The sequence below is a fragment of the Cadophora gregata genome (assembly GCF_030347475.1).
Source record: "Cadophora gregata isolate MNR1 chromosome Unknown scaffold_6, whole genome shotgun sequence".
Lineage (NCBI taxonomy): Eukaryota > Fungi > Ascomycota > Leotiomycetes > Helotiales > Ploettnerulaceae > Cadophora > Cadophora gregata.
Window position 1 is genome coordinate 2,564,426 of NW_026695929.1, and position 25,352 is coordinate 2,589,777.

General features: G+C 47.3%; 8 protein-coding genes across 8 annotated transcripts; 5 read left to right on the forward strand and 3 right to left on the reverse strand.

The window, feature by feature from the left end:
* The first annotated feature begins 1,784 nt into the window (after positions 1 to 1,784).
* ONS95_012665 (uncharacterized protein) lies at positions 1,785 to 4,316 on the forward strand. Its single transcript, XM_058506308.1, has 3 exons — positions 1,785 to 2,561; positions 2,612 to 2,995; positions 3,049 to 4,316. Exons 1-3 carry the CDS (start codon positions 2,316 to 2,318, stop codon positions 4,177 to 4,179), a joined length of 1,761 nt encoding a protein of 586 aa, XP_058358835.1. The 5' UTR covers positions 1,785 to 2,315; the 3' UTR covers positions 4,180 to 4,316.
* A 1,205-nt stretch (positions 4,317 to 5,521) lies between these two features.
* ONS95_012666 (uncharacterized protein) lies at positions 5,522 to 8,937 on the forward strand. The gene is made up of 6 exons (XM_058506309.1): positions 5,522 to 5,702; positions 5,749 to 6,266; positions 6,320 to 6,796; positions 6,843 to 6,987; positions 7,034 to 7,184; positions 7,240 to 8,937. Exons 1-6 carry the CDS (start codon positions 5,613 to 5,615, stop codon positions 7,797 to 7,799), a joined length of 1,941 nt encoding a protein of 646 aa, XP_058358836.1. The 5' UTR covers positions 5,522 to 5,612; the 3' UTR covers positions 7,800 to 8,937.
* Positions 8,938 to 9,126: 189 nt separating this feature from the next.
* On the forward strand, positions 9,127 to 10,636 carry ONS95_012667 (uncharacterized protein). Its single transcript, XM_058506310.1, has 5 exons — positions 9,127 to 9,317; positions 9,370 to 9,512; positions 9,571 to 9,769; positions 9,822 to 10,255; positions 10,324 to 10,636. Exons 1-5 carry the CDS (start codon positions 9,202 to 9,204, stop codon positions 10,437 to 10,439), a joined length of 1,008 nt encoding a protein of 335 aa, XP_058358837.1. The 5' UTR covers positions 9,127 to 9,201; the 3' UTR covers positions 10,440 to 10,636.
* Positions 10,637 to 10,888: 252 nt separating this feature from the next.
* On the reverse strand, positions 10,889 to 12,073 carry ONS95_012668 (uncharacterized protein; the record flags this gene model as incomplete). Its single annotated transcript, XM_058506311.1, has 3 exons — positions 11,790 to 12,073; positions 11,584 to 11,693; positions 10,889 to 11,535 (listed from the first exon to the last, which is right to left on the reverse strand). Exons 1-3 carry the CDS (start codon positions 11,942 to 11,944, stop codon positions 10,889 to 10,891), a joined length of 912 nt encoding a protein of 303 aa, XP_058358838.1. The 5' UTR covers positions 11,945 to 12,073.
* Positions 12,074 to 12,207: 134 nt separating this feature from the next.
* On the forward strand, positions 12,208 to 12,776 carry ONS95_012669 (uncharacterized protein). The gene has a single exon (XM_058506312.1). The coding sequence runs from the start codon at positions 12,243 to 12,245 to the stop codon at positions 12,540 to 12,542; it is 300 nt and encodes a 99-aa protein (XP_058358839.1). The 5' UTR covers positions 12,208 to 12,242; the 3' UTR covers positions 12,543 to 12,776.
* A 2,368-nt stretch (positions 12,777 to 15,144) lies between these two features.
* Positions 15,145 to 17,715, reverse strand: PGI1 (glucose-6-phosphate isomerase). Its single transcript, XM_058506313.1, has 3 exons — positions 16,737 to 17,715; positions 16,135 to 16,668; positions 15,145 to 16,074 (listed from the first exon to the last, which is right to left on the reverse strand). The coding sequence occupies exons 1-3, from the start codon at positions 17,222 to 17,224 to the stop codon at positions 15,441 to 15,443; spliced, it is 1,656 nt and encodes a 551-aa protein (XP_058358840.1). The 5' UTR covers positions 17,225 to 17,715; the 3' UTR covers positions 15,145 to 15,440.
* A 1,537-nt stretch (positions 17,716 to 19,252) lies between these two features.
* ONS95_012671 (uncharacterized protein) lies at positions 19,253 to 21,524 on the reverse strand (the record flags this gene model as incomplete). The annotated part of the gene is made up of 5 exons (XM_058506314.1): positions 19,253 to 19,328; positions 19,421 to 19,548; positions 19,614 to 21,178; positions 21,226 to 21,360; positions 21,503 to 21,524. 5 exons carry the CDS (start codon positions 21,522 to 21,524, stop codon positions 19,253 to 19,255), a joined length of 1,926 nt encoding a protein of 641 aa, XP_058358841.1.
* Positions 21,525 to 22,989: 1,465 nt separating this feature from the next.
* ADA2 (Transcriptional adapter ada2) lies at positions 22,990 to 24,601 on the forward strand (the record flags this gene model as incomplete). Its single annotated transcript, XM_058506315.1, has 2 exons — positions 22,990 to 23,082; positions 23,135 to 24,601. 2 exons carry the CDS (start codon positions 22,990 to 22,992, stop codon positions 24,599 to 24,601), a joined length of 1,560 nt encoding a protein of 519 aa, XP_058358842.1.
* Between the last annotated feature and the right edge of the window lie 751 nt (positions 24,602 to 25,352).

Here is a 25,352-nt window from a genome sequence, read left to right on the forward strand (position 1 = left end):
GAATGGAAGACTGAAGGTCGTTTTGCAAAGTTGAAAAACTTAGGTGATAAGTGTTTCATAGTTTGCAAACTCCCACGGGTGTGCAGTTTATCAGTCTTGTGGCGAGACATTCTAATGGCATGAAGCTTTCTTGGTGTTAGTATGCCAGCTGGAAAACACATCTTTTGTAATGTGTGGAATGCACACGCTTCAAAAAGCCTTTCGGAGAACTTTCTAGCTCGCCAAGTACCTACCGCCCCCTTCACATATGCCACTTGGTGATTCCATTGCACCGGATTGACATACGGCTCATGTTGACCAAGTAATTTAGTCATCTTGTTTACCGTGCACAGTGTTTCATCCATACAAGAATCCTGGGAGTTCTAGAGTAGGATTCTTCATGCAGTCAATTTCCGTCTACACAGAGGTGGCGCTTCTGTTTCTGAGGCTTTTAGGAATCGAATGCTACCTCATGTCAGGAGCCACTATGCAAATGTCTCATATTCATCTGGAAAACCCCCAGAAATAATCAGGTGGAAGCGAATAATTACTGCAATGCCCACACAGCAAACTGCTCACCAGGCTAGCCTGAACAGGTAATGAAATGGGTCAAGTCTCAGTTGGCTTTTGCTTTCTCAGCAGGCGCTATAACTTACCAGACGCTACAATACTCTATATGTAAATTTTCTTTTTGAAAGCAGCCGACGGAATACGCCAAGTTCAGCGAGTAGCAAATAACTGCAGCATCAGTTCGAGGTCGCATGCCGCCAGATTCACAATACTACTGATTCTCATGTACACATCAGGTAACGAACGCTCAAAGTGTGTGCGTAACCACTATCAATCTTAAACATACAGCTATATGACTTGAGTTAACCTGGATAATACGTTCTCTAATGAACTGAATCTTGATGGTGATCTCGTGACTTCGGCATTCTGTGGAAATGGAAAACAGATCATGTGGACTCTTCAGTTTCGTCGTCTTTGTTTTTCATTTATTTTCTTCGGTGGTACTCTTGTGCTCATGTTGAGCTCAACGCACGATACATCAGTATTCAACAATGATAAGTCTAATAGCCTTCTTTTTGAAATTGTGCTGAACCTGTAGCTGGGAACTTGATGGCTTTCGGCAAGCGAAAACACCAAACAACACTTTCCTAGGATTCACTTCCAGTAGAACACATCCTGAATCAATTCAAAAAGTCAAAGTTCAAGATTGAACCAGTTCTTTAATGTCTATGTCATTTTATGTAACTTTGACTTTGATAATGAGGGGCATTTTGGTTCTGCCAAACTTCAGCACCCCCCTAATCGTCGGCTTCGCCAAACGTCGTAACTCCTCAATTATACATAAATCTCGTGCCTTCTGACCAATCTAACAACTTTCGAAAAAGGCTTTGGTAATTTATAACAACAGTGTTTATAGCTTCGACTGAAGTAGGTATTGGCAGGAGAATGTACATCAGAAGTGGATCATGAGCGTGCTGGCGGAGCACTTGATGAGCAGTGAGGACACGTGATGCCCCTTTTCAGATCTGCGAGACCCCAGCCCACCTCCCTTTTAGCGAGTTGTTTATTGCGAAAGACAACAAGAAGGACAAGAGCATTGGACTTTGTAATGATTCGATGTTCCAAGCCGAGGAAGCGAACTTCATCAGCAGTCAGGAACTAGGGTACGAAACTCCCCTAATACGGTTTCTGCTTCGTCTGGTTTCAGCCACCGCACGAGCTTTTCAACCATCATTATGCGATCGGAAAGTAGTGGAGGTTCCACTTAGCATGTAATTCTTTCACCAATGAAGCAACTTTTCTCGCATGATCATCGCGAATTTCTGGAAATGTAACGTCCCTGATAGGATCTTTGGACGATTATTTAATGCGGAGGCTTGAACTGCTGGGGTGCAGACAGCTGCCAAGATCTATCGTCTGATCCACATTCCCTTTCACCGGATTCGCCCAATCTGTTGGAGTTCTGTTGTTTGGGTGTCCCAAATTTAGTCTGGATAGGATGGCGTGGCTGGCGTAATGCATGATGGTGATGAGCGTCTGATATATGCCCTTCTCCCACACCGTCTTGAAGGCACTGCTTGGTTTATGCGCTTGCTGGTCCTCTTCAATTTACGTCTTCTTCTGTTTTAACTTTATTCTTTTCTCTCCATTCCTTCAATTCTCTTCATTACTTCTCTATTGTTTTGCTGTTCTTATCATTTATATTTTTGCTTAATTCGTTGATCTCCGTTTGATACTGAGAAACAATACAACTGTCAGGAACAGGTTACATTCTTTACGGCGACCTATTTCTAAAAAGAACTTCCGCAACGCTTAAGTGAGAAATAATGGATTCGCCACCGGAAGCACCGAAGAAAGCACGGAGCAAGAATGGGTCAAGGACATCGACAAAGGAGAGAGCGGCAAGTGACGAATTCGATTTTGATGCGAAAGTTGAGAGAGCGACAGGGAGACGACCATCAAGATCAAATACGGGAGTCAGGGATGAGCATGGACTGCAAAGGACAGCCAGTTCCCAAAGAGCAGGTGTAGGACTGATTCCAAGGCCAACCAACTTGCCCGCTGATCCCTTGGTACGAGATGTTTTCCTCGCTCGAGACGTTGGTACTGACCAGCTCTGTAGAATTGGCCCAGATGGCAGAAGGAGTTAGCCTTTGGGTCACTGATGCTAGGCTCAGCGGTCATTGGAATACTGAAAACGCTCCTCGTTACAGTAAATTCGGTCATTGCGAGCGAGTTGAGTGTTGGGTACATGTCGGCAACTGCCCTAACGGGTGCACCCATCATGTTCGGTGCTTTCGCTGGACTTCAAAGCCAGATGCTGTGTCATAGCATTGGCAAGAGAGGCATTTATCTCGGAAGCTCTTTCTTGATGCTGATTGGTGCGTTATGGAACATGCACGTGTACGACAGCTATGCGCAATTCATGGTGGCGAGGATATTCCAGGGCATCGGATGGGGCATGTTTGAGTCTTTGATCAGCAGCTCAATTGCTGATATATTCTTTGTAAGTGGCTAGCCGAAGACGTGCGCAAGTTTTCATGCTAATAGATAACACAGGTCCATGAGAGAACGTCTCGAACCAATGCGTACAATGTCATCTCGATTTGGTTCACTTGGGGCTCTCCTATCTTGGGTGGATACGTCTCGCAGTCCAATGATGGATTTCGGAACCAGATCATGATCGTCAACGTCATCCAAGCAGTCTCAATAGTGTTGCTCATTTTTGGTACACCGGAGTCAACTTTCGATCGAGCATCGTCTCGGCAGCTCAATGCCGATGTTCCACCGCCCAAATCAACATTCAAGACGTACACTGATTCTTTGAAACTCACCAACTCACACAGTACAAGCAAATTCATCATGAATGAGGCACTTCGCCCAATCCGAGCTTTGGCGGCTCCAAGCACAATTCTTACAACTCTATTGACTGCACCACTGCTCGCTACATCATTCGGTACCGCCAGCTCACTTTCGATGCTTTTCGCCGCTATGCCAACATTCTTGTTCCCAGCAAGACTTGGATACATCTTCATTCTACCACTGATCTTCTCACTTCTCGCTTACACGTTGGGCTCATTCATCACTCATCTCCGGACGAAGCCACCTCACCACCTGTCAGACTCTGCGGTCAGAACACTGACCGTGGCTGCTCCAGGAATGATCATCGGTGCCGCTGGACTACTGGCTTTCGGTCTCTATACATCCACCGAGCTCATGCCAGAGATTGAGGATAATGGCACCATCTTCGCGCTCAATATCGTCGGACTAGAAATCTCGCTTAAGACTGTCTCGTCACTTTTCGGTCTGATGGTCAGCGGCGCAGTCATGCTGCAGTATTCAGGTTCAACTTACCTCTCCACATTCGTCCCATCCAGCGGTGTTGGAGCAAGCGAGCTCGCTGGTGCGCATCATGTGCTACAAGAAATCTTTATCGGCATTTGGGTTATTGGCATGCCGATGTGGATCTCCGGAGATGGAGTCATTTTCCTCGTTGCTGGACTAAAAAATACGACCATAGCACTGGGTGTTCTGAGTATTGTGTTTAGCACTTCCGTAGGAGCAGTACTTTGGGTCAAGGGAGCTGCCGTCAGCGCTGTTGACAGCCGTGTTCTTGGCAGGAGAAGCGATTCGGGTGTAGGTGGACAACTCCAGAGATGGAAGACGACCGCTAGTTTTATCGAAGCGTAGATAATCGAACAAATGAGGGTATCATTTGATTGTTTGGATTAAGAAGTTGTTTGGCCTCGGGGCGGTTTGGCTGGGTCAAACCGCAGGAGCCTCGGGGAATAGCAAAACTTATAGAATAATGATTGTGAATTTTGAAAGCTTGAATCTCTGAAAGTTGAACATGTGCAGAGGATTGACAGACCAAAGATGGTCGTTATGATACCACAAGTCGAATAGAGGTTTCAGCGTCTATCCCATCCCGCAAAGCCGCTGATTGAGCAAGTTTTAGCGACTGACTTCGGGACCTTTCAAACTGGTGCGGGTTAGTACCGGGCGCAGTGGCAGGCTCGTGTCTTCCGTAGATGTCTAGAAAGTTCTTCATCGCTAAATAACCGGAGAGTATGATGAATTGAAGACCTGGAAAGAGGTAATTTTATCTTTCTTTATGGAATGATTCACGAGGAGCATGTATCGAATGCAAAGGCGTAAGGAGACAGAACGGAAATTGTGCCTGGTAAATGCTACAGTACCATAGCACTTCATCTTTCCAGCCTACTGCCACATGAACTACTTGCACAAGCCCTGGCAGAAGTCTGAAATGAGCTTTGAAAGGCAGAAGCACTGGATCAAAAATTGGCTTCAGTACTTGGAACTAGCTACTTGACATAACTATCTAAGTATTGTTTCCAAGCATAACCTAGCTTTTTGGACCACAAAGAAGAAAGAGATCTTTCCACCAGATCTTCCGACGGGCATCCAAACCAATGTCCTTGAGCAATTGTCAACATACGAAATAGTTTCAAGCCTAGTGAAAGTTCCTAGCTCTCCATTTGAAAGATACCGCCTATGACACCACGCAACCCAGTTTGCGATGTCCATTTCTCCGGTTCGAAATGGAAGGAAAAGTGACGTTCTTGTCGAAATTTGCCACAGCCCAGATGGCTTGCGCTTCTGCGGCGTGGATCTTTTTGCCAGCAGTGATGTGGTTCTTGGCGCCTGAGGGTTCAGAGTTAGATATTGCCACGGTGTCGACTCGAAATCCATGTATTTCATGTAATACTTGTACGACTATCATTTGTAGCTTTTGATAGTACAAATGCACAATACAAATTACAATGCTCAGAAAGTCGGGCCCCTGTGCCTGCAGCCGATTACCTAGCTATCCCGAACCTCTACTTCTGAGTGACATGTTCCAGTATGAATCTAAGAGATATCTTCAAGGATTTGACGAAAACGCTGCCTTGTAACAGGACTATCAGTAGATTCAGGAGTGAGTACGAGAAGGCTCGATGTACAAAAATATGTCGTTGATGTTTACTACTCGTACGTGAGTTTTGTTTTCTCTCGGTTAACATGGTTAGTGCCCGGAATGACTAATCCAAATCCCCACATCCCGACTTCACTCCGGACTCCGGTCGTTGACCACCATCATCAACATCACATCGATATTCGCCATGGACGCCTCAGTCCCTACCTCTGCCACCGGCACCAGACCGCCGGTCCCGGTGGCATCGATCGCATGTATGAGCTGCCGAAGATTAAAGGTTGTCATCTTGAAATATCCCGATGTTCCTGCTGACACGGGGCCAGATGAAATGTACGGGATCAGATAACCCACCATGCGACCGGTGTGCTAAGGCCGGTCGAGAGTGTATCGTTCAACGCGGGCGTCCACAGGACTCGCCCCATTCTAACTCAAGTGCCGGATCTCGACGACGACGGTCTCAGTTGGACGACACGTTCTCCCAGCCTGCTCCGCCACCTCGAACGTTCAACACCTCGTCGTTCCAGCCGGTCAATGGCGTCGGATTTGGACGAGACAACCAAATTGCTCGATTCGGCAACTCGGTGGCGCGCACATTCTTCCCAGAGACTGCAAATGTCCAAGAAACGAGCCCGGTGGCCATGAGATCAACCGTTGCGACTTCTTCGCAATCTGCGGTGATGGACCGGACCGGAGCAAACATGGCCGAAACGTCACCTGACCAGAAGGCTTCGAAGCGACCGAAAATTGGAGGGGTTAGATTGTCCTTGGATCAGATCTCGTCCCAGAATGGTACACTTGAGCAGGCCATCAGCGAAAGAGATATGGTACAGTTCATTGATATGTAGGTTTGGCTTCAGAAGTATTTGAAGACTATGCTAAAGGTTTCCCCTACAGCTTCCGAAAACGCTTGATGAACTTTATTCCACTGCTAAATGCAGGAGATCTAGATAACGCTGCCGATATCATTTCAACAAAAAAGCCACTAGCTTACTGCATATGCTATGTCACTGCAAGATATGTCCCAGGAGGAGAGTCAGCAAGATCTAAGCTGCTTCCAGTCGTTTCGTCAATTCTTCAAGAAAGGGTTTTCGAGCCCAAGAATACTGAAGACGAGTGGACTATGCTGCAAGCTCTATCTGTTCTCTATGCCTACCGAACTGCTGTATGGAATGGCTCGTCGTCAGATGGCCCACTGGAGATATCGCAGCGCTCTATCAAAACACATGTCGAGATGTACGCTCTCAAACTGTGTGTCCACCGATCTATATCTGGAGTAAAGGCTTCATTGCGAGCTGAAGATCCCGAGATCATGAACACCATTGCATTCAAGAAGTATATTTTCTGGCTCTGGCTCTTCAACATGTCACATCAGTAGGTCAATCGATCTTCTAGCAACAAGTGAAAACTAACAGCATAGTCATTCAATAATCACATGTACCCCACCTAGCATACGAGAAGACTCGACAATACGTGTTGCTCCCGAATTACTTGGTAATTTCAATGTCGGACCACGTATTATTCAAGTACTAGCTGAAGTTGAGCTGTGTCTGCTGTGGGGAAAGGTCAGAGTTTATTCTGCCATGTCAGCTAATTGCTAATGCGTGGCAGATCAGTGCCAATGTGAACGGCTTGGGTGAGTGGTGGTGTCCACCGGATATCTTGGACACTCCTGTCGACTATGTCGACCAAGGAGCCCTTGCCCATGTAGACTCCTCCCTCAGGACTTGGTCTGGCAAATGGGAAGCTTTCTTCAACAGTGGTATGCGACTAAATTGACTGGCGCCTGTCTTATGAATCCCCTGACATTCAAACAGAACCTCTGGGACTTGGAATTGAGTTCTACTACCGCTTCACTCGTTTCTGCTTGAGCTCGGTTTTGATACGAAACTTTAGGCTCGTTGACAGCAGTCTGAAACCTTCCCAAGTCGATGCCCTTAACAGATGCATATCGGATGCGTCCGACTTCTGCCAGCTCTCACTAGAACTTGGCCCATCCAGCCGAGAAGCAGCTCGTTACATGGCCGACTTCGGCTTCGTTATGATATCTTTTTCTTGCCAATTCATCATTCATGTATGCGGAGCATTCCATTCCGCGGTTCAAGCACCATTCGAACATCTGAGCAAAGTGGAAGAAGTGGCTCAGCTGATGAAAGAACTGGCCATCAATTCAAGTCAAGGCCCATGCATTCAATCACAAATTATAATGTCTAAACTGACTCGGGTATATGAGAAAATAGCACCGACGGGCATTAGGGCGGCGTCCAACTCCAACCATGGAGGGGATCAGCGGCTCAACGTTGTGCTTGGGCAAGATTCGTACATGGAACAGCAGTGGGATATGCTAGACTTCTTTCTCGAGCCCCCTCGGGTATAGTAGTTGCTACTGGGGTGCTCCAGATCGCAACTGCATCTCATTAAACCAGTGGATAAAGTAATAATAGAAAGCCTCATAGCGGTTTCACAAGATTTCTCGATCGGCACTTTCTCGACGTACCTTTGTTTGTGCATCATCGCCAACACAATCTTACTACGTCGGGACAAATTCTGCCCGACACATGATCGCCATTCTCTGGTGGCAGACGGAATCGCTTCGCACCTCACGAGTCTTCACCGGTGCCAGGTTCAGCAAGCATTGAAGACTTCAGGAAGCTCTAAAAATTGTACCACAAACGAAGTCTCCTCAGCAAAGTAGCAGAATGAGGACTCAGCTCAAGTGCCCAAGCTTCCCAACCCAAGAATACTTGTCATCACTACACTGGGGTCAACACGCATCACAGACAAGTGCATCTGCTAACCTACCGCTACCTACCACAAGACCGCCGCTTGTAATGAGACGGATCATTCAAAGTTGCATTGTCTAGATACAACTGGCAGAGAGAGCAGCTCCAGCTCCTCCTCACCGACTAAAACTTGTTACGTTCAAATTTCACATGACACAAAGGTAGTTCTTCATAGGAACATGTATTGTGTCTCAGCGCAAAATGAAACCATGGACTTTGAGGCTTTCCTTGACGTTCACTTACATATCACAGTTACTGCAAGTGGGTAAGGCATACATCAACCGGAACCAAATTGAGTACATCACCTTGGAGGAGAATAACTGATAGTATGAGACACAGCTGTATCAGTAAGGCATAGCAACGGACTCAAGCCTAGAAGTAGATGGACACGCTTGAGAGGGGCTTTCGTCAGTATAGATTCGAAAGCAAAGAATAGATGGAAGAATCAACTGTTGCTGAGCAGGGAAATGAAGCTCGGCCTAGTGTTGGAAATGAGGAGCTCTTGGCTGAGTTTTATCCGATTTCCGACACTTCTTCTGAGTCGGATGAAGCGAATCATAATGATTGTTCTTAATAGATCTGCTTTGGGACGGGTTGCGGAAGGGCAAGGCACATGACTGATATCCGCTTGCCTTGATGTGGCTTTGTTTACTTCTTCGGATGTTGCCTGGATTCTACATATCGTCGATCTTCGGTCTTACAACCAATGAAATATTGTTACCAAAAGTCCGCTTACTTTAAACATGCCTCCATTCACTTACAAATACAAGATTGATTTCAAATTCCCAGTTTTGATTGACAATGAGGAGCCAAACAAAAGTCGATCTCATCGCCTGCTGTGGTTTAGCCCAGTCCTTTCTAGCTTGTCGCTTAAAATCAATCTGGGTTTCAAAGTTTGACCAACCACCAAAACCTCGTCGACCTCGACTCAACCAATCTTCGCCACAGTAGAAACTCAAGACATTGTTGAACAAGGACATTTCTGGACTTTGCAAAATGGTCAGCCCAACTGATGAAGACCTGATAAAGGCAGTCAAAGCCATTCGTCTTCAAGATCCAGCTCTCGCACGGGCGAAAGTCTTGAAGCAACTCAAGGATGAGAATGGCTGGGAGTATGATACCTGAAGACCTAATCGAAGAACCGTGCTGATTATTTCTGAACAGATTGAGTGAGAAGCGTCTCAAGACATGTATGGATACACATAAACTCGGCGCCGTCACCCCCGCTCTCGATCCAGAGGTTCTGAAGCCAAGAGATGCCGCGTTTGATGAAATGCTCAAGGAAGCCTTCCAAGAACTCACGCGCTGTAAGTATATCAAAAGCTCGAGTTCTCGAGGAATCATCAGAACTCATTATCTATATAGTTGAAAGAGAATTTTATCTCGGTCTTTCCAAGGCCGATGCCAAGGTTTTGATGCCCGTTCCTGGCATCAACCCTAAAGACATGCCGTTCATGATCGCCAGCAGTCAGCGTCATTACGTCGAAATTCTTCTCACTCTCAAAGGAATCAAGCCTTGTACCGTGATCTTCCACCCTTACGCTACTGAAATCTACACTCGTTTGTATGTATTGCCACTCCCCTGCTGTCAAACATCGCTGCTGACACTTACACAGAGTCAACGAAGTCCTCAAGCCCGTTATCAAAAAATATAAACTCAAAACCTACGGCTTTGAGCTCCGCCAAGTCGACCACGCAACCATGATCGAAATGGGCCGTCCCGAGCCCGACATGTTCTGGCGCGGCGGCTGGATCTTCGCCGATATCCTCTCCCCTCTGTGGCGCGATATCCAAGGTATTTTCTTCACGCCCACTGAAATCCACATCTTCAGCGAAGAGTGCGATATCTACCAGGATAAACTGTGTAAAGTCTTTGGATATCCAGTCAGGGGATTTCCGAGACAGGAAGAGGGCATAAATCGGGTACAGTATATGGATGAGACGGAGTGTGGGGAGTTGGCGAAGGTAGGTGGGAAGAGTGAGGATGAGGTTGAGGTTATCGGGTTTGAGTATGAGGATGATGATGGGGATGAGGAGAGGTGGATGAAATGTGAGTCTACATGGCCAAGGATACCATCACACCTGAGAAATGGATCGGGAACTGACGATAATATACAGGTCTCATACATTTTGAAAGCTGCCAGCGAGCGATGAAGAGTGTGGGAAGCAGGCTGGAACTTGACCTCCGTCATCATAATGGACTTTTCAATTATGTCCACCACACTAGACGCTGAGTTCTGGGATCAGATATGATACAGAAGAGAGCAAGCAGGGCCCAAAGAGTCGATACCCATATCAAAAATGGCTTGAATTTGCAGCTTGGCGCAAATCAGCAAGTTTACCAGATTTTGGATCATCGCAGGCATTTGGATAAAGCAGTCTGTATATAGACTGTGCTCACCAATCCATTTAGCCCGAGGAAAACTTGCACTACACATCGCACCTTAGTTAGTCTCGTTGCCAACTCTGCTGTATAGATTCTAAGGAAATCTTGGACGTCGACTTGATTATTGTATTTTTTTTTTAATATTTTCCTTCCGGGTCATCTCAGCCTGACGCTAAAATCGCGTCATTCCAAGCCATGTCATAACATATACACCATTCCCTGGCCAAAGACTTTTGGTATGTCCCTAGATGCATGCCTCAACAAGCAGGCAAGATCTCAATATCCTACCATCATATCTCAGTCCCTCTTGCCCACTCCCCAGCCATTACCAACTCCATAGCCTAGTGGTGTAGCTCCACCCAAACCCCTGCCTTTCAACCTCTTTGGTAGAACAATGCCTAGAAACCAAACAGCACTGCCCAAGGCTCCGGCTCCCGCGCTCAGTATACAGTAGAAGAATGTGCTGGCGTAGAAATGGCCGCCCATCCCTGCCCATTCAATCTTCCCATTCTCCCTCGGTAGATGCGGGGTAGGGAACCAACGGACGCTGAATTGTAACGGTAACGGATCCCCAATAACCAATTTCTTTGTCAAAGCAGCTGGGCCAGTGGTATGTGACAATGGACTCGTGCTGTATGCAGCCCCAGAATCAATAACTCCGCTATCATGTGGATGAAGATGGTGTTTCGGCGTTGAGTGTAGTAGAATGTTCAAATGTGTAGAGACGTGAAGATGTGATAGCTGGAGGGTTCCTGCTAGAGCGAATATCAAGGGGACGAACTCTTGTTGGAATTCTGGAGGTATTTGGGATGCGCTTCCAGCGGGGTGGATATGTGCTGGTGGTCGTGAGGGTATTCGGCAGGAGAGTGGGGCGTCGTTGTGGATGTAGAATTCGAGGAGGTGGAAGAAGGGGTCGGTAATAAATGGGATTGTGCAGTTGAGTTCTTTCCAGATGTTAGACAATTCGGGATCGTGGGACGAGGAGCACTCACCATCTTCAATACCATACTGCAGCTCCAATGGCTTTCCTGTCTCATTGCAGACTGGAAATGGGATATATTCCAGCTCGTTCTTGTCATTCGAGATATGCTCGCCTGTATCACTGTCTCCTGTTAGTCTCTGCTTTATGCCATCTCACTACTCGCAAGCTTGATCGTATCGCAACATTGCGAACCTGGTAAAGAAAATGGAGCCTCACATTGACCGATTCAAACAGCTGACTGGAATCTTTGCTCCATAATGGTACGACGGCAAAGGAATCTTGCTGTGCTCTTCCTGTGCTGTGATCCCCTGAGCCCCAAGTAACAAGGCTCCGGCTCCCAATAACAATCTCCAGCCAACACTTCGCGCCATGTTGTCCTCTTGCCTTCAAACTCCCTTCTTCTCGTCGACTTCTAGTAGGATCCAAGGCGGGTTAGCTATGTACTCATAATGCGCAGCTGTGGTCGTCGCCGGCGCAAAGAGATGTTGACACCTTGATAGTGGACTCTGTGGAGTTCGCGTCAGGTCACCAGGTATCTAATCTAATAGGTAGCGCGCCGAGGCTGAGAGTCACGTGGGGTAAATCGACCCCCTTTTCTCCATGTCATATCGCTAAACTTCAAAGACAATGTCAACATAGTCCGTGTTTGAACAATAATTCAAGGCTTGTATGACTTCAATTTTCTATCACTATTTTCAAATTGCCGGAAAGTCGCTAAGTTCAAATGCACTATCGTCACAAACTTTAGAAAATATTCTTTTCTCTCGCCTCGTTCTAGTGAACTTACAAGTGAAGGTCGCGTATGATTTCATTCCATCACAGTTATTGTCATTGTTCTTAACACTGTCATTTATCTACAACCTTACTACTAGCTCAGTCATCAATGGAGACGTAGGAGAACTTCTACCTTTTACAGATCCATTCCTTCATCATCTTACTTCTTCGACCAGTTCAAAAAAAAGGAAGTGACTGTGCTTTGATCGTACATCGACGCCGATATGACTTGGGAGAAAAAGTGGTGGTTATCGCTTGCTGAGGGAGAGCTGTATCGGAAGAGCAGTCATTTGTAGACGCTCTTCCACACGATAAAACACGCAATGTGTTACTGATGGGGAGCTTAGATTCACTGCCGCGGGATATTGAATTTTTCAAGTCTGCCTTCTAGGAGATTTGTGATGAGTCTCTCCCAGTATATAAGTCGACTGGTTTCTTCTAGGTTGCAGTTCATACATATGCACCCTTCTCGAATTGATCCTTATGGATTGCCTCCCAATGTCTGATTGCGGTTCACAGTGGATGTATCCGTCAGTACGTATTCAGTAGAGAAAACATGAATACTAGATCGAAGGATATTTTGCAAAGTAGCAGTCCACTAGACAGAATCCAAAGTCTTGAACTGATTCAAGCTTGTTGTCATCGATACTGAATATTGCCAAAACTTAAGCGACTGCCAAACTTTTGTATCGTCTCTGAACCCCGACCTCTCCGAAGATCAGACAGAAGAGTCGAAGAAAACGGTAACCTACGCAGTCTTTCAACTGCAACCGTAACTACTGTAATCTATCCCCGAATTCCTATCTATCTCTTGCCAACCTCTCCTAGCGACAGACAGTCACCACTACAGCGAACCCTCCATGCGCTATTTCTACTTCCTCCAATGGTTGCTGGAAGACTCTTGAAAGTGTGATAGTCTTCTATATAACCCCTTCTCCATCCAAAGTATAATTATTGATGAGTCATCCTTTAGGTTGAGCGAGGCAGAGATATTCGGAGTCGGTACAATTCTAGCAAGCAAGGAGACCTATTGAGACATGGTCTAGTTCCATGAACAAGACCAAACTTCATTTCTCGTCGACCGTCGCTTGTTAGAACTTTTGACCTTACCTCTAGATGGAATACATATCAGGGACGTTTGAACCACTTATCGTCGCAAGAAGCCCAGGCAAAAGTGAAAATTCCAGCATACTATGAGCAACTCGATGAGAATACTTCGGAACTTCAACGGTTTCCAGCTTCCAGCTCGGTCATATGAGGAACGAGAACAAATTTTGTCCCTTAACAGTCCGAAAGACACTTCTTGCCCTCCCGCCATCGTCATACCCTGAATTTGCTGTCAAGCACCGTACTACCGTCAATTTTCACAACCATCCTGATTTAACCGCCTCCCTTTCTCCACACCTCCACCTAAAACTCCCATACCACATCCGCTAGCAAGATCATTCTCTTCGCCCTGCCCCTAGGATCACCACCCTCGATCCCCGTTCTCCACATCCAATCTCACTAATCAGTCTCCCAACACAGCACGACCACATGAACTGGCTGCGTGTCTGTTCTCTCTTTCAGTTACTAGCGGTAGTAGGGTGGGGGAAGGAGGGTGTTTATATACTTTCTTCAACCCCTCTATTGCCAATCTCTGCACAGTGAATTGAGTTGGACTAGGCCATGTGAACAGACAAGAACGAATAAGCAAAGTCAATACAAAAGATCGGGACGATTCACTTTTCTTATGCGTACTACACTACTTCTAGATTTCAATCTGCTTCCGTTTCGTGAACGCCTGAACACAAAGAGACTTATAAATACAGACGGTCTCTCTTACAGTTTCAAGGAAACATGTTCCATAAGTCGCGTTACTGCAATATGAAGATCTTGCTTTGGGATTTTGGTCTATCCGTCTACCTCGCCTCTTCCTTCCGGATTAAACATTTCTCGTAACATAGATGTACATCATCTCATCTCATCCACACACAACATAATCACCTAGGTAATGTTTTTAACCCCTTTTCCTCGCTCTCACTCAGGTCATCTTTTGTTGTCATCTCACACTCCCCTGTTACAGTCACATCCCCTCCCTCCTTCGCCATATACTCTTTTCGCCATTAACCACGTACCATTCTCAAAGCAACCATGAATATTCCCCATCTCCCAAACCCAACTCAAAACCTGAACCCGAAGCCATTTCTCCAGATCTGTACTTACACTCTCACACAATGAGGTCTTTTTCCCATCAACACACTCCGCATGATTTCTGCTCTCGACAGTATATTCCTGATACTCTGGGGGAGTGGGAGTTCTGGGGAAGAGGATGATATATATATATATATATATACCTATAAATTATAATATGACAACTATCTCCAAGAACAGTTTACAGTAGATTGGAGTTCCTCCTACCTCACCTCACCTGACCTCACTCCACTTCACAATATCCCATCACTCTTCAAGTTTCCTTTGTCCCCAAACTCACCTTTATTTTTCTCTTATAAAAAAGCCTGAATCCCTTATGACCAGGCTACTTAATCAATAGTTCCATCTATACATCATTCAATGTATGTTACTCTCAATCATATACGTACTCCCTGCATCGCATCACCTTCCTCTGCCTCCTGCCTCCGCTCTCCCTTACCCAGAAAGAAATTATGCCCCCCCCCCTCCTCCTTTCCTCAGCTTCTCCTCTTCCCATGAGGAAAGGAGGATTCATCTAGGTAGGTGAGATATGCACGATAGTCGGAGGTACCACGGATATTGGTAAATAGTGAAGCACTGGGGCGGACTGAAAATAGGGATATATGGAAAGGAGCACCCGGGGGGAAGGGGATTGGCGGACTGAACACTTCGTAATATGTAATTGTAGTCAGAATCATGATCGGAGTTTATCTTCAATCATACGGTCTTCTGTGTGTGCTTTTTTATACTACTTGGGTGGTGCGTGCGTGCGTTTGTTCATCAATCAATAAGTCAAGGAATCAAGAAATCAAGAATCCAACAGCAAGCGAATCAACAATACTGAATCAATCAACCAATCAATCTAACCTCACCGTCTCCCCTCCTCTCCCCTCCACTCTCTCCATCCCATCCCATTCAACTCTAAATCTTACTCGCCCCCCTCTTCTTAAACGCCTCAATCAACCCCCCCGTACTACTATCATGCTCTCCCTTCTCCGCGCCCTCCTCCAGCTCCCCCTGGATCTTCTTCGCCAAACTCTTCCCCAGCTCCACACCCCACTGATCAAACGAATTGATATCCCAGACCGCGCCCTCCGTAAACGTCAAATGCTCATAATACACAATCAGGGCCCCCAGCGTCGCAGGCGTGATCTTGTCCGCGAGGATACTAGTGGTGGGTCTATTCCCCAAGAAGGTCTTATGCTTGAGGAGCTTATCGGGGGTTTGCTCGGCTTTGAGTTGGGCCTCGTCCTTGCCGACCATGAGGGCTTCGGCTTGGGCGAAAAAGTTGGATGCGAGCATCTTCTGGTGCTTGTTGTTGTCGATGGGGTTGTGGGATTGGGCGGCGAGGATGAAGTCTGTGGGGATGAGCTTGGTGCCTTGGTGGAGGAGCTGGTAGAAGGAGTGTTGGGCGTTGGTGGCGGGTTCGCCGAAGAGGATGGGGCCGGTGGTGTATTTGATGAAGGAGTTGGTGCTGCGGGAGACGGCTTTGCCGTTGGATTCCATGGAGAGTTGTTGGAGGTAAGCGGGGAAGCGGTGGAGGTATTGGTCGAAGCTGTCTTTGTTAGAATCCATTTCTCAACATCAAATTTTAAGAGACGTATGAAATACTTACGGAGAAACCAAATGTGTCTGAGCACCATAGAAATCAGAGTACCAAACACTCAACAAACCCGCAATAACAGGGATGTTCTTCTCCAAGGGCGTCTCACGGAAATGCTTATCCATAGCATTAGCACCTTGCAAGAACTGGTAAAAGTTCTTGTATCCAATATGAATGGCAACACTCAATCCAATAGCGGACCAAACACTGTATCGTCCACCAACCCAGCTCTCAAATCCAAACATGTTCTTGGCATCGATACCAAACTTGGTGACTTCTCCCTCGTTGGTGGAGAGTGCAACGAAGTGCTTGGCGATATCTCCCTTTCCATCGGTCTCCTTCAGGAACCATTCTTTGGCACTGTTGGCGTTGGTGACTGTCTCGGCGGTGGTGAAGGTCTTCGATGCAACGAGGAAGAGCGTAGTTTCTGGGTTGGAGTCACGGAGAGCTTCGGCCATGTGGGTTCCATCGATGTTGGAGACGAAGTGGAGAGTTTGTTTGCGGTCTCCATAGAATTTGAGAGCTTCTGTGACCATGACAGGGCCGCTATGGTTCAATTAGCACAATTCCACCGATATGCAGCCTTGATAAAGGAGTAGGGAAATGGGACTCACAGATCAGAACCACCAATACCAATATTGATAATAGTAGTCAATGGCTTCCCAGTATAACCCTTCCACTCTCCACTCCTAATCGCCTCACTAAACTCCTCCATATGCTTCAACTCCTTATTAACGCCCGGCATCACATCCTGGCCATCCACATAAATCTTCTCATCCCCGGTATTCCTCAACGCAGCATGCAACACGGCTCTCCCCTCAGTATTATTAATCTTCTCACCCTTGAACATCGCATCGCGGAGGTCTTCCAGCTTAGCCTCCTTGGCCACCTGCACGAGGATCTTGAGGGTCTCCTCCGTCAGGAAGTTCTTGCTGAAGTCGAAGAGGATTTCTGTCCCGTCGGCCGGGTTGGGGAATGTGAAGGAGAATTTCTCGAATCGAGAGGGGTCCTTGGCGAACTCTTTTTTGAGGACGAAGGATTTGCCGATGTCGTTGTGGTGTTGTTGGAGGGTGCTCCAGGAGGGGAGGGAGTCTGCTACCATGGTTGCGGTTGGGAGCTGTGGATTTGGGGTATATGCGGTATTGGTAGTCTGAATGAATTGATCGTGGCAAGGTCTAGAATTTCTGTTGGTAATCACTCGTTAGCTTAAATTCCACTCTCTTGTCTTCTCTCTTTTCGGCGTATCTCGTTCATCACGCCGATATGCCAGCCCATCACGGTCTCAACGCAGTCACAACCTGAAGCAGAAGCAAACACCCAATTTCTTTCCTGCTCTGATGTGCTCTGCCTGCAATTGTCTCAATGCCGCAAACATGCATCGCGCCGTCGTCTTGTCTTATCCTGTCCGCACAGCTCCAACACCTCAAGCTCCTCCCTTACCCCTCCTCTCCCCATCCAATTCATCCCATCGAAGAGAATCACACACACGTACCTCACTCAATTGAACTCTCAATCCTTCAATGGAAATAATCCGTGTATCAACAATTACCTAAGAGCGAGGAGTATGTTGTATGTTGAATGTTGATTCAGTAGGTAGGTATTGAGAGGAAGAGGAAGAAGTGCCAGCGGCGACAGCGGAAGGACGAAGAAGAAGAGGGCAGGAGGGGTGGTGCTGGGCCTTCGGCTACCCTTCGTTACCTAGCATACCTTATGACGTTCTGGCCGCCCCTCGCCCAGTGCAGCAAATCCGCTCAGCTTCACCCCTCTTTTAGCGTGGCATGGCCATGCCCCTCCGAACCAGCCGTTGAGTGGTGCGCGTGCGTGCTTGGTGGTTGGAGGTCGAGACCGCAGAGCTGACTGAGCATTGTACATATTTTTTTCTTCAACGAATGAATTATTGAATTATTAAGAACGTAGATCGAGCAAGGCTCTAAAGCGGGAAGTGTAATTGTCCAATGACTTCGCCGTGGAGATGCATCTTTCGAGGGAGAAGATTTCAGGGATAGTGTAGCTGATGCGAAGGGAAGGGGAGTTGGTAGTTGGTGCGTTAGTAAGGGGATTGTGTAAGCTTGATGAATTTTTGTGCATCCACTGAGCTAGATGTCGTGGAAGTGGAATGGGAATGTAGCTGGAGGGACCAAGCGATCAGGAGGTAGGTTTTCCGTGGTTGGGCTGCAGGCCGCTTTGGGATATTGAATGATAAAGAAAGAAATAAAAGATGGATGTCTAGATGTAGGTGGGGAGTACTTGATTATGTGGGAAGAGGCCAGCAATCAATTGGCAATGATATTCTGCTTATGTGTCTTGATAACGATGGATAGTTGAGGATACCTCGCACAATGGTCGTGGGCAGCTGTTTTCCTATTCCGGCAATTTTATAGCTTCACGCACGTAATAGTCTGTTCCCTTCCTGTTGGCGCTATCGTGTAGGTGAGTCCCCGTAGACTTACAGAGGGGAACAGACTATTACGTCGAGGACATTTCTCATCGTTCCCTCTCAAAACCCTGGGACGTTGCCTTGGAGACATCCCTAGAGATGCTCCCTCATGAATGCATGCATGTCGAGTCTATTTACTTATTGATTTTGCACTACCAAAACAGCCACCACCCACACATACCCATCCCATCCATCGCATAGCATCCACGCATCCTCAAAATCAACCTGGAAAGTAGTCATGAAATAACATCCAAGTCAACTCAGCTCCAGCATGCGCAATCAGTCAATCAATCGCCCAATGTATCCGTCACTCGTCCATCCATCCATTGCGAAAAATGTTCCATGTCAGTCAATCAGTCATATCAAATCCATCAACGCCCGCCTTTGCGCATCGCATCGCATCGTATCGCACCACGCACGAACGCAAGTCAAATCAAAGTGTAAGCATGCAAATAGACAGCAAAGAACACGCTCCACCCATTTCAATTCATTTTCAGTCAATTGATCATTCATTCCGTTCCAAATCCCAGTCCAGGTCCCACTGCCATGAAACGCTTCTGCTACTGTCCATCAGACGGAAAGACAGAGAAAAGGATCCGCAATGCGATGTATCATGTGGCCGTGCTCCAGGAAGTTTCTATGTGAAAATGTGATTCGGAAAGGAAAGCGGGATTGGGAAGTAGTGAGTGTTCACTACCTCTCTGTCACACTTCCTACGAATGATGGGTCTCTGATACTGCCACCTCCGTCTCCGAGGCCAGCTACAGGTCTAGGGAAGTTAGTATTTAGTTCCGGCAAATTGGAAGGAAGAGGATAACAGAAGATCTTCCGAGACAGATCCTCGTGCTCTGTGGTACGTACCTGTTGTAGCTGAACCCAACGAAGTCCCTCTGAGCATCGTCAGACAGAACTGGACCGTCAACGTAAGAATCTTGTGCGATTTCCTGTGTAAACTCGACGTCAAAGTTCTTCGTATCAAGGGCATCGGTCTAATACATCAAGTTAGCTTCCTGGTCCCGGTACAGCTGTCGCTGCCATTTCGGTGTAAACTTACCACATTGGGCTTGAAAGTAGGCTCATACTTTCGCTGAAGGAGCTTTCGCCAGTCGATACTGTGGAAGAAAGGATGTGCCTTGATCTCAGATGCACCATTGGCACCTAATCGTTGATCTGGCTTGCGGTTGAGGAGTCTGGTGAGGAGATCCTTGGCGGACGGCGGAACAACTTCTGCGCTGGGGAAATGGAGTGGTTCGGACAAGATCTTGCGGTACATCTCGTTGGTGTTCTCGTCGTAAAATGGTGGTAAACCTGTCAACATCTCATAGAGAAGAACACCGAGAGTCCACCAATCAACAGTCTTGGTGTAACCTTGACCCAAGAGAAGTTCAGGAGCAAGATATTCGGGTGTACCGCAGAAGGTGTTTGTTCGATCCTCATCCTTCATGTCCAGCTTGCAAAGACCAAAATCGCAAAGGGCAATATGTCCAGAATAATCCAGAAGAATGTTCTCAGGCTTCAAATCACGGTAAATGACATTGAAACCGTGCAAACACTCCAAAGCACATAGAAGTTCTGCCGTGTAAAATCTTGACCGGTTGATGTCGAATCTCTGCTCCTTTTGGAGATGGTGGAATAGCTCTCCACCATTGACGAAAGCTAGGACGAAGTATAGCTTCTCTGGGGATTGAAAGGTAAATTTGAGAGGGACGATGAAAGGGTTGTTGATTTGAGATAGAACTGATCGTTCGGCCAAGGTGTGTGCAACTTCGGATCGAGAGATGATGTGGGCTTTTCGGATCGTCTTCAAAGCGTAAATACGCTGGGTATCTTTCTTCTTGACCTGCATGACCTTTCCAAAACTGCCCTTTCCAACAACTTTCAGTAAATCGAAATCCTCAATCTTCAATGATCGTGATCTATTCTCGATATATTGTACGCCAATTCGGATCTTTCCAGTACCGTATTGAACATCCAGCCATTCTGGTCCTGATTGTCCCAATGCCTTCTCTTTGCTTGCCCACTCCGCCGCTGCCTTCTCCTTATCTTTCTTACTCAACTTGGGGTCCTCGACATAGGTGTGGGTTTCCTCAAATCTCGGGTTGATTCGCGCTACGCCAAGGAAGATATCTGTGGTTCGGCCAGCACCTTGAGGAGCATTTGGATTTCGGAGATAAAGGTGGACGGCTAACTCTGTCACTCGTGAGACATCGAACTTGTACTGTGTGTTGTCTCCAGCCCATAGAGGGTTCTCAGGGGTCCCTGACACTGCATTGACAAAGACTTGTAGCTTATCGAAATCGAGGAGGGCGTAAGGAAGGTATTTGGATGAGATTCGACCATGGTTGGTGGGCACATTGCTGAATCCACCTCCTGAAGTCTGAGGTCTGGCGTTACTGGCAAATGATCCTGCAACACTACCTGCTTGTTGTGAAGATCCTGGTCGAACCGATCCAGCCACTCCAAAGCCGTTTCCTTGTGAGAGAGAGTTGGAGGTATGTGTGTTGAAGACGGTCTTGTATTGGTCGGGGAGAGAGAAGTTTGATCCTTCGTGCAACGTAACGATCAAGATACCAGGTCGAGGTTGAGCGGGGGGTTGGGTAGCTATGATTTCAGAAGCAGCTGTACTGGTCAGTCTCTGGCTATCGTGGCGGATATCTCCCACGTACCAATTCCATTGTCATTGGGAGTCGAACTGCCTATACTGGCCTTCTCTTCCTTGGCAGAGTCTCCTGTGATTGTAGATGTAGATGGGGAGCGAGAAAATGTACTGGCAAGAGGACCAAGGTGCGTCTCCTTGAGTTCTGTAGTGACATATCAGTACTGGTAGTTTTGGAGGTCAATGGGAGGTTGGTAGATCCACCCCACGGGACAGCCAACACAGCGGAGCTGCAGAGCCTCTATCACAGCGAATTGCGGGACAGGACAGGACAGGACTAGGCTTACTCTTGGTGAGTTTCCACGACATACTGATGGTATTGTGAAATGTGCGGTGCTCGAGATGTGGAGATGATACTGTTGGTAATCGAAGTTGAAGGCGATGGAGCGCCGTTGAAGTGCAGTGCAGTGCAGTGCGGTGACCAGGTTCTGAGAGGGAAGGTCGATGCCCCGCCAAAGGAAGCACTGCGCTCGGTCTGTTTATCCGACTGATCAGTTGAAGCTAGGCTGGCGCCGCCGTTGGAATAGGCTTGTGTATGGTATGGGGTATACAAGTCAGGTCGACGACGATATCTGTTCCTGTAATACCAAGGATATCGTCCTACTTGATATGTGTGTGTTTTTGCGTCGGAAAGGAGAAAGGTGGATTACGAAAGGAGGCAAATAATGGGCTGGGCTGCAATCCGTTTGAGGTCGAATTTCAGGTGCTGGTCGGTGGCTGAGCTCTCCGGCGCCAAGTGATCTCCAGGGGCTGTCTCCTGCTCGTAACGTGACTGAGGGCTAACATGAGATGGCTGAGTCTGTAAGATCTAGAAGTGAGGGATTTGTTCTTGGGAACTATTCGATATATGCGCCCGTAGAGCTGTTATGATTTTGAAGCCATACACAAGCAGAGTTCTCGGTTGGGCGTTGATTGCGCGGGGTAGATAGGAGGGGCAGTTTGACATGAAATGTGAATAGCATCCTATTTATTCGTCCACTTCGCTGACGAGATGGTCTTCCTCCACGACGAACTCTTGAGCACAGGTAAGTTCTTCTTTCTTCTCTTTCCGATTGCAGCTTAATGTAATCGAAATATTCTAGTTCCGTTTCTTCTCGAATTCATGAATACCCGGCCCCCTCAAGGAAGAGCTGTACAAGTCTGGGTAGAGAGAGCGAACTCATATATGTAAGAGTACAACACCATTTTCCCTACTCTACATGTCCAAAATATGGTGTTGACAATGGAGAAATATTTAATCTGTATTCTGGTGGTCTTGTTCTAGTTGTACTTAACTTTGTAGCCCATTTCCAAGCGAACAGTTGATGTGCCCGTTTCAACTCAAGATATGGAAGAGCCAGAAACGTTCGATGTATAGATTGATTCGTGCTTTCAAAGCATCACCAAGCTTTGAGTGATGGATTCACCTACCTGGCCCAAGTATCATATTAATCGAGGCATGCTTGATTTGCTCATTGAATATGAAGATACCAGGCGTCTTTCCTGCAAGCAAAGCCAACATCACTCTTGGCAGATCCAATTGCTTTGTCAGCAACCCCAGACCTATCCTTTTACGGACTAGCCAACCTTGCCATCATCCGCTCCTGTCGAGCTTAGGGACCACCAATTGTAATCCAATCACCGCCACAGCCATCACTGACGCCAACGTCCTCGAGAAATTCAGGAGGAATAGACGAAGGAGAGGAGGATATTCCATCGCGTGCTTCCTGCCCAAGACGTGTCTCGAGGATCACGATAGCCCCGGCTGCTCTCTCCGGCGCAAAGCAGCATCATCATGGGGGTCATCCGCAAAAAGACCGCCGCACGAGGCGGAGAGGGAGGAGTCAAGTATGTTTGTGATGTTTGCAGTGCCGACATCACCTCGACTGTGAGCACAATCCGGTCTATTCCCAGCAAACCCTTCGCTGACACTTTGCCAGGTCCGGATAAGATGCGCCCACAGCTCCTGCAATGACTACGACCTCTGCGTCCTATGTTTCTCCAAAGGAGAGTCGAGCCACAACCACCAACCTGCCACCCATCCTTTCCGAGTCATCGAACAGAACTCGGTACCTATATATGACAAGAACTGGGGTGCAGATGAGGAGCTACTTCTGTTGGAAGGATGCGAGATATACGGGCTTGGATCATGGGCAGACGTGGCAGATCATATTGGAGGATACAGGAATAAAGACGAAGTCAGGGCGCATTACCAGAAGATTTACCTCGACAGTTCGAACTTCCCGTTACCTGTTCGAGCAGACCCAAAAGATATGCAATTACAAGACGAATTACCTAGAGAAGAATTTCAAGCCAGGAAGAAACGAAGGATCGAAGATAGGAAGGAGGCACAAAGTAATGCACCACCTGCAACGCCGAAGAAGAAGCCCACTGCTAGTGTACCCGCATGTCATGAAGTTCAAGGTTATATGCCCGGACGTCTTGAATTCGAGACGGAATACGCCAATGAAGCAGAAGAGGCTGTCCAACTCATGCAATTCGATCCAGGAGATGGATTGAACCCACGTACCGGCGATTTGGAACCCGAAATGGAGCTGAAGCTCACCGTAATGGACATTTACAATTCCCGCCTCACTCAACGAGCCGAACGAAAGAAAGTAATATTCGAGCATAACCTGCTTGAATACCGCAAGAACGCTGCATTAGACAAGAAGCGTACAAAAGAAGAACGCGATCTCCTCAACAAAGCCAAGCCCTTCGCACGTATGATGAATCACGACGATTTCCAAGACCTCTGCAACGGTTTAATCGAAGAACACAATTTGCGGCAAGCAGTGGCCCAACTACAAGACTGGCGAGCAATGAAGATAGCCGATTTGCGCGGCGGCGAGAAATACGAAGCCGACAAAATGCTCCGAGCACAGAAAGCTCAACCGATGGGATCTCTGGATAGAGAACGTTTCGCAAGTTCGCAGCGCTCGAAAGCACCTCCTGTCATCGAAACACCTTCGGGAGCCGCCGCATTCGTTGCTCCCGACCTCCCAACACGCATCAAGTCCTCTTTATCCACACCCAATGGTACCCTCACACCCGCAAACAACAAAAACGGAATCCTCACCAACGGCCACACGAACGGCATATCTACCCCTTCCACCAAGCAAAAATTCCAAATTGCACCCATCAGCGGCGTCTCGCCCCTCTCTTTCTCACAAGAAAACGTCCTCGACAGCCATCTCCTCACAAACGAGGAAATCGATCTCTGCGAGAAGATCCGCGTACATCCTAAGCCGTATCTGGTAATCAAGGAGACGGTCATGAAGGAGGCGCTGAAGGTTAATGGTGCGTTGAAGAAGAAGCAGGTCAGGGAGATTTCGAAGGTGGATGGGCAGAAGGGGAGTAGGATTTTCGAGTTCTTTCAGGCGCATGGGTGGATTGCTAAGGCGTAATTCACGCTGAGGATGGGTGGTTTATCGTACGGTGTAATTTGGTTGGTCTGGGAGGTCGGATCGCAGTTGCCCTAGGTTTTGGGATAGGACAGGGTCGGGGAGTTGACCATTTGTCTGTTTTTTTGTTTCACCACTTCGTTCGCATTTGATTGGTTTGCATTCTTGCTTACAAGTAATTCTGGCTGCATATTCGTCTTCTTTTCTTTCCTGTGTCGAGGGACTGGTTTTCTCTCGCGGCAGGAGACTACACTACATTACACTACATTACTGGCGTTGAAATCAGGGCTCAAATTTGGGATGGGATGGGATGGAATGGGAAGGGATGGTGCTTTCAGGTTGTGTTCTAGGCGTGGGCGGCGATCGGGTGAACGGTCATTGGAGGCGAGGCGTGGCGTTGTGATGTCTTGCATGTGTAATATTTGAATGAGGAAGGGAAGATGAATAGAATGAAGATATAATCTACATATCATAAAGCTGCTTGCCTATTTCAACTTACATGTTTTTGTTAGCCTGGTCTGATATTATGGACTTGCGTTATCTACAGCTTTTCTCTCTCTTCTTTTCTGCCCTGCTCTCGAAGACGAATTTCGGAACTTGTTATTCGTACTCCAAAGTTCTAAGATCAAGAGTTCGGCTGCCTGCCGAGGTCAGGGATTGAAATTCGGACTTTCACTTTCCCAGAACACTTCCTATTTCTCACCAAAGTAATCTTACTTGTTTCTTCCCTTACTCTATCTATCTAGCTATTTAT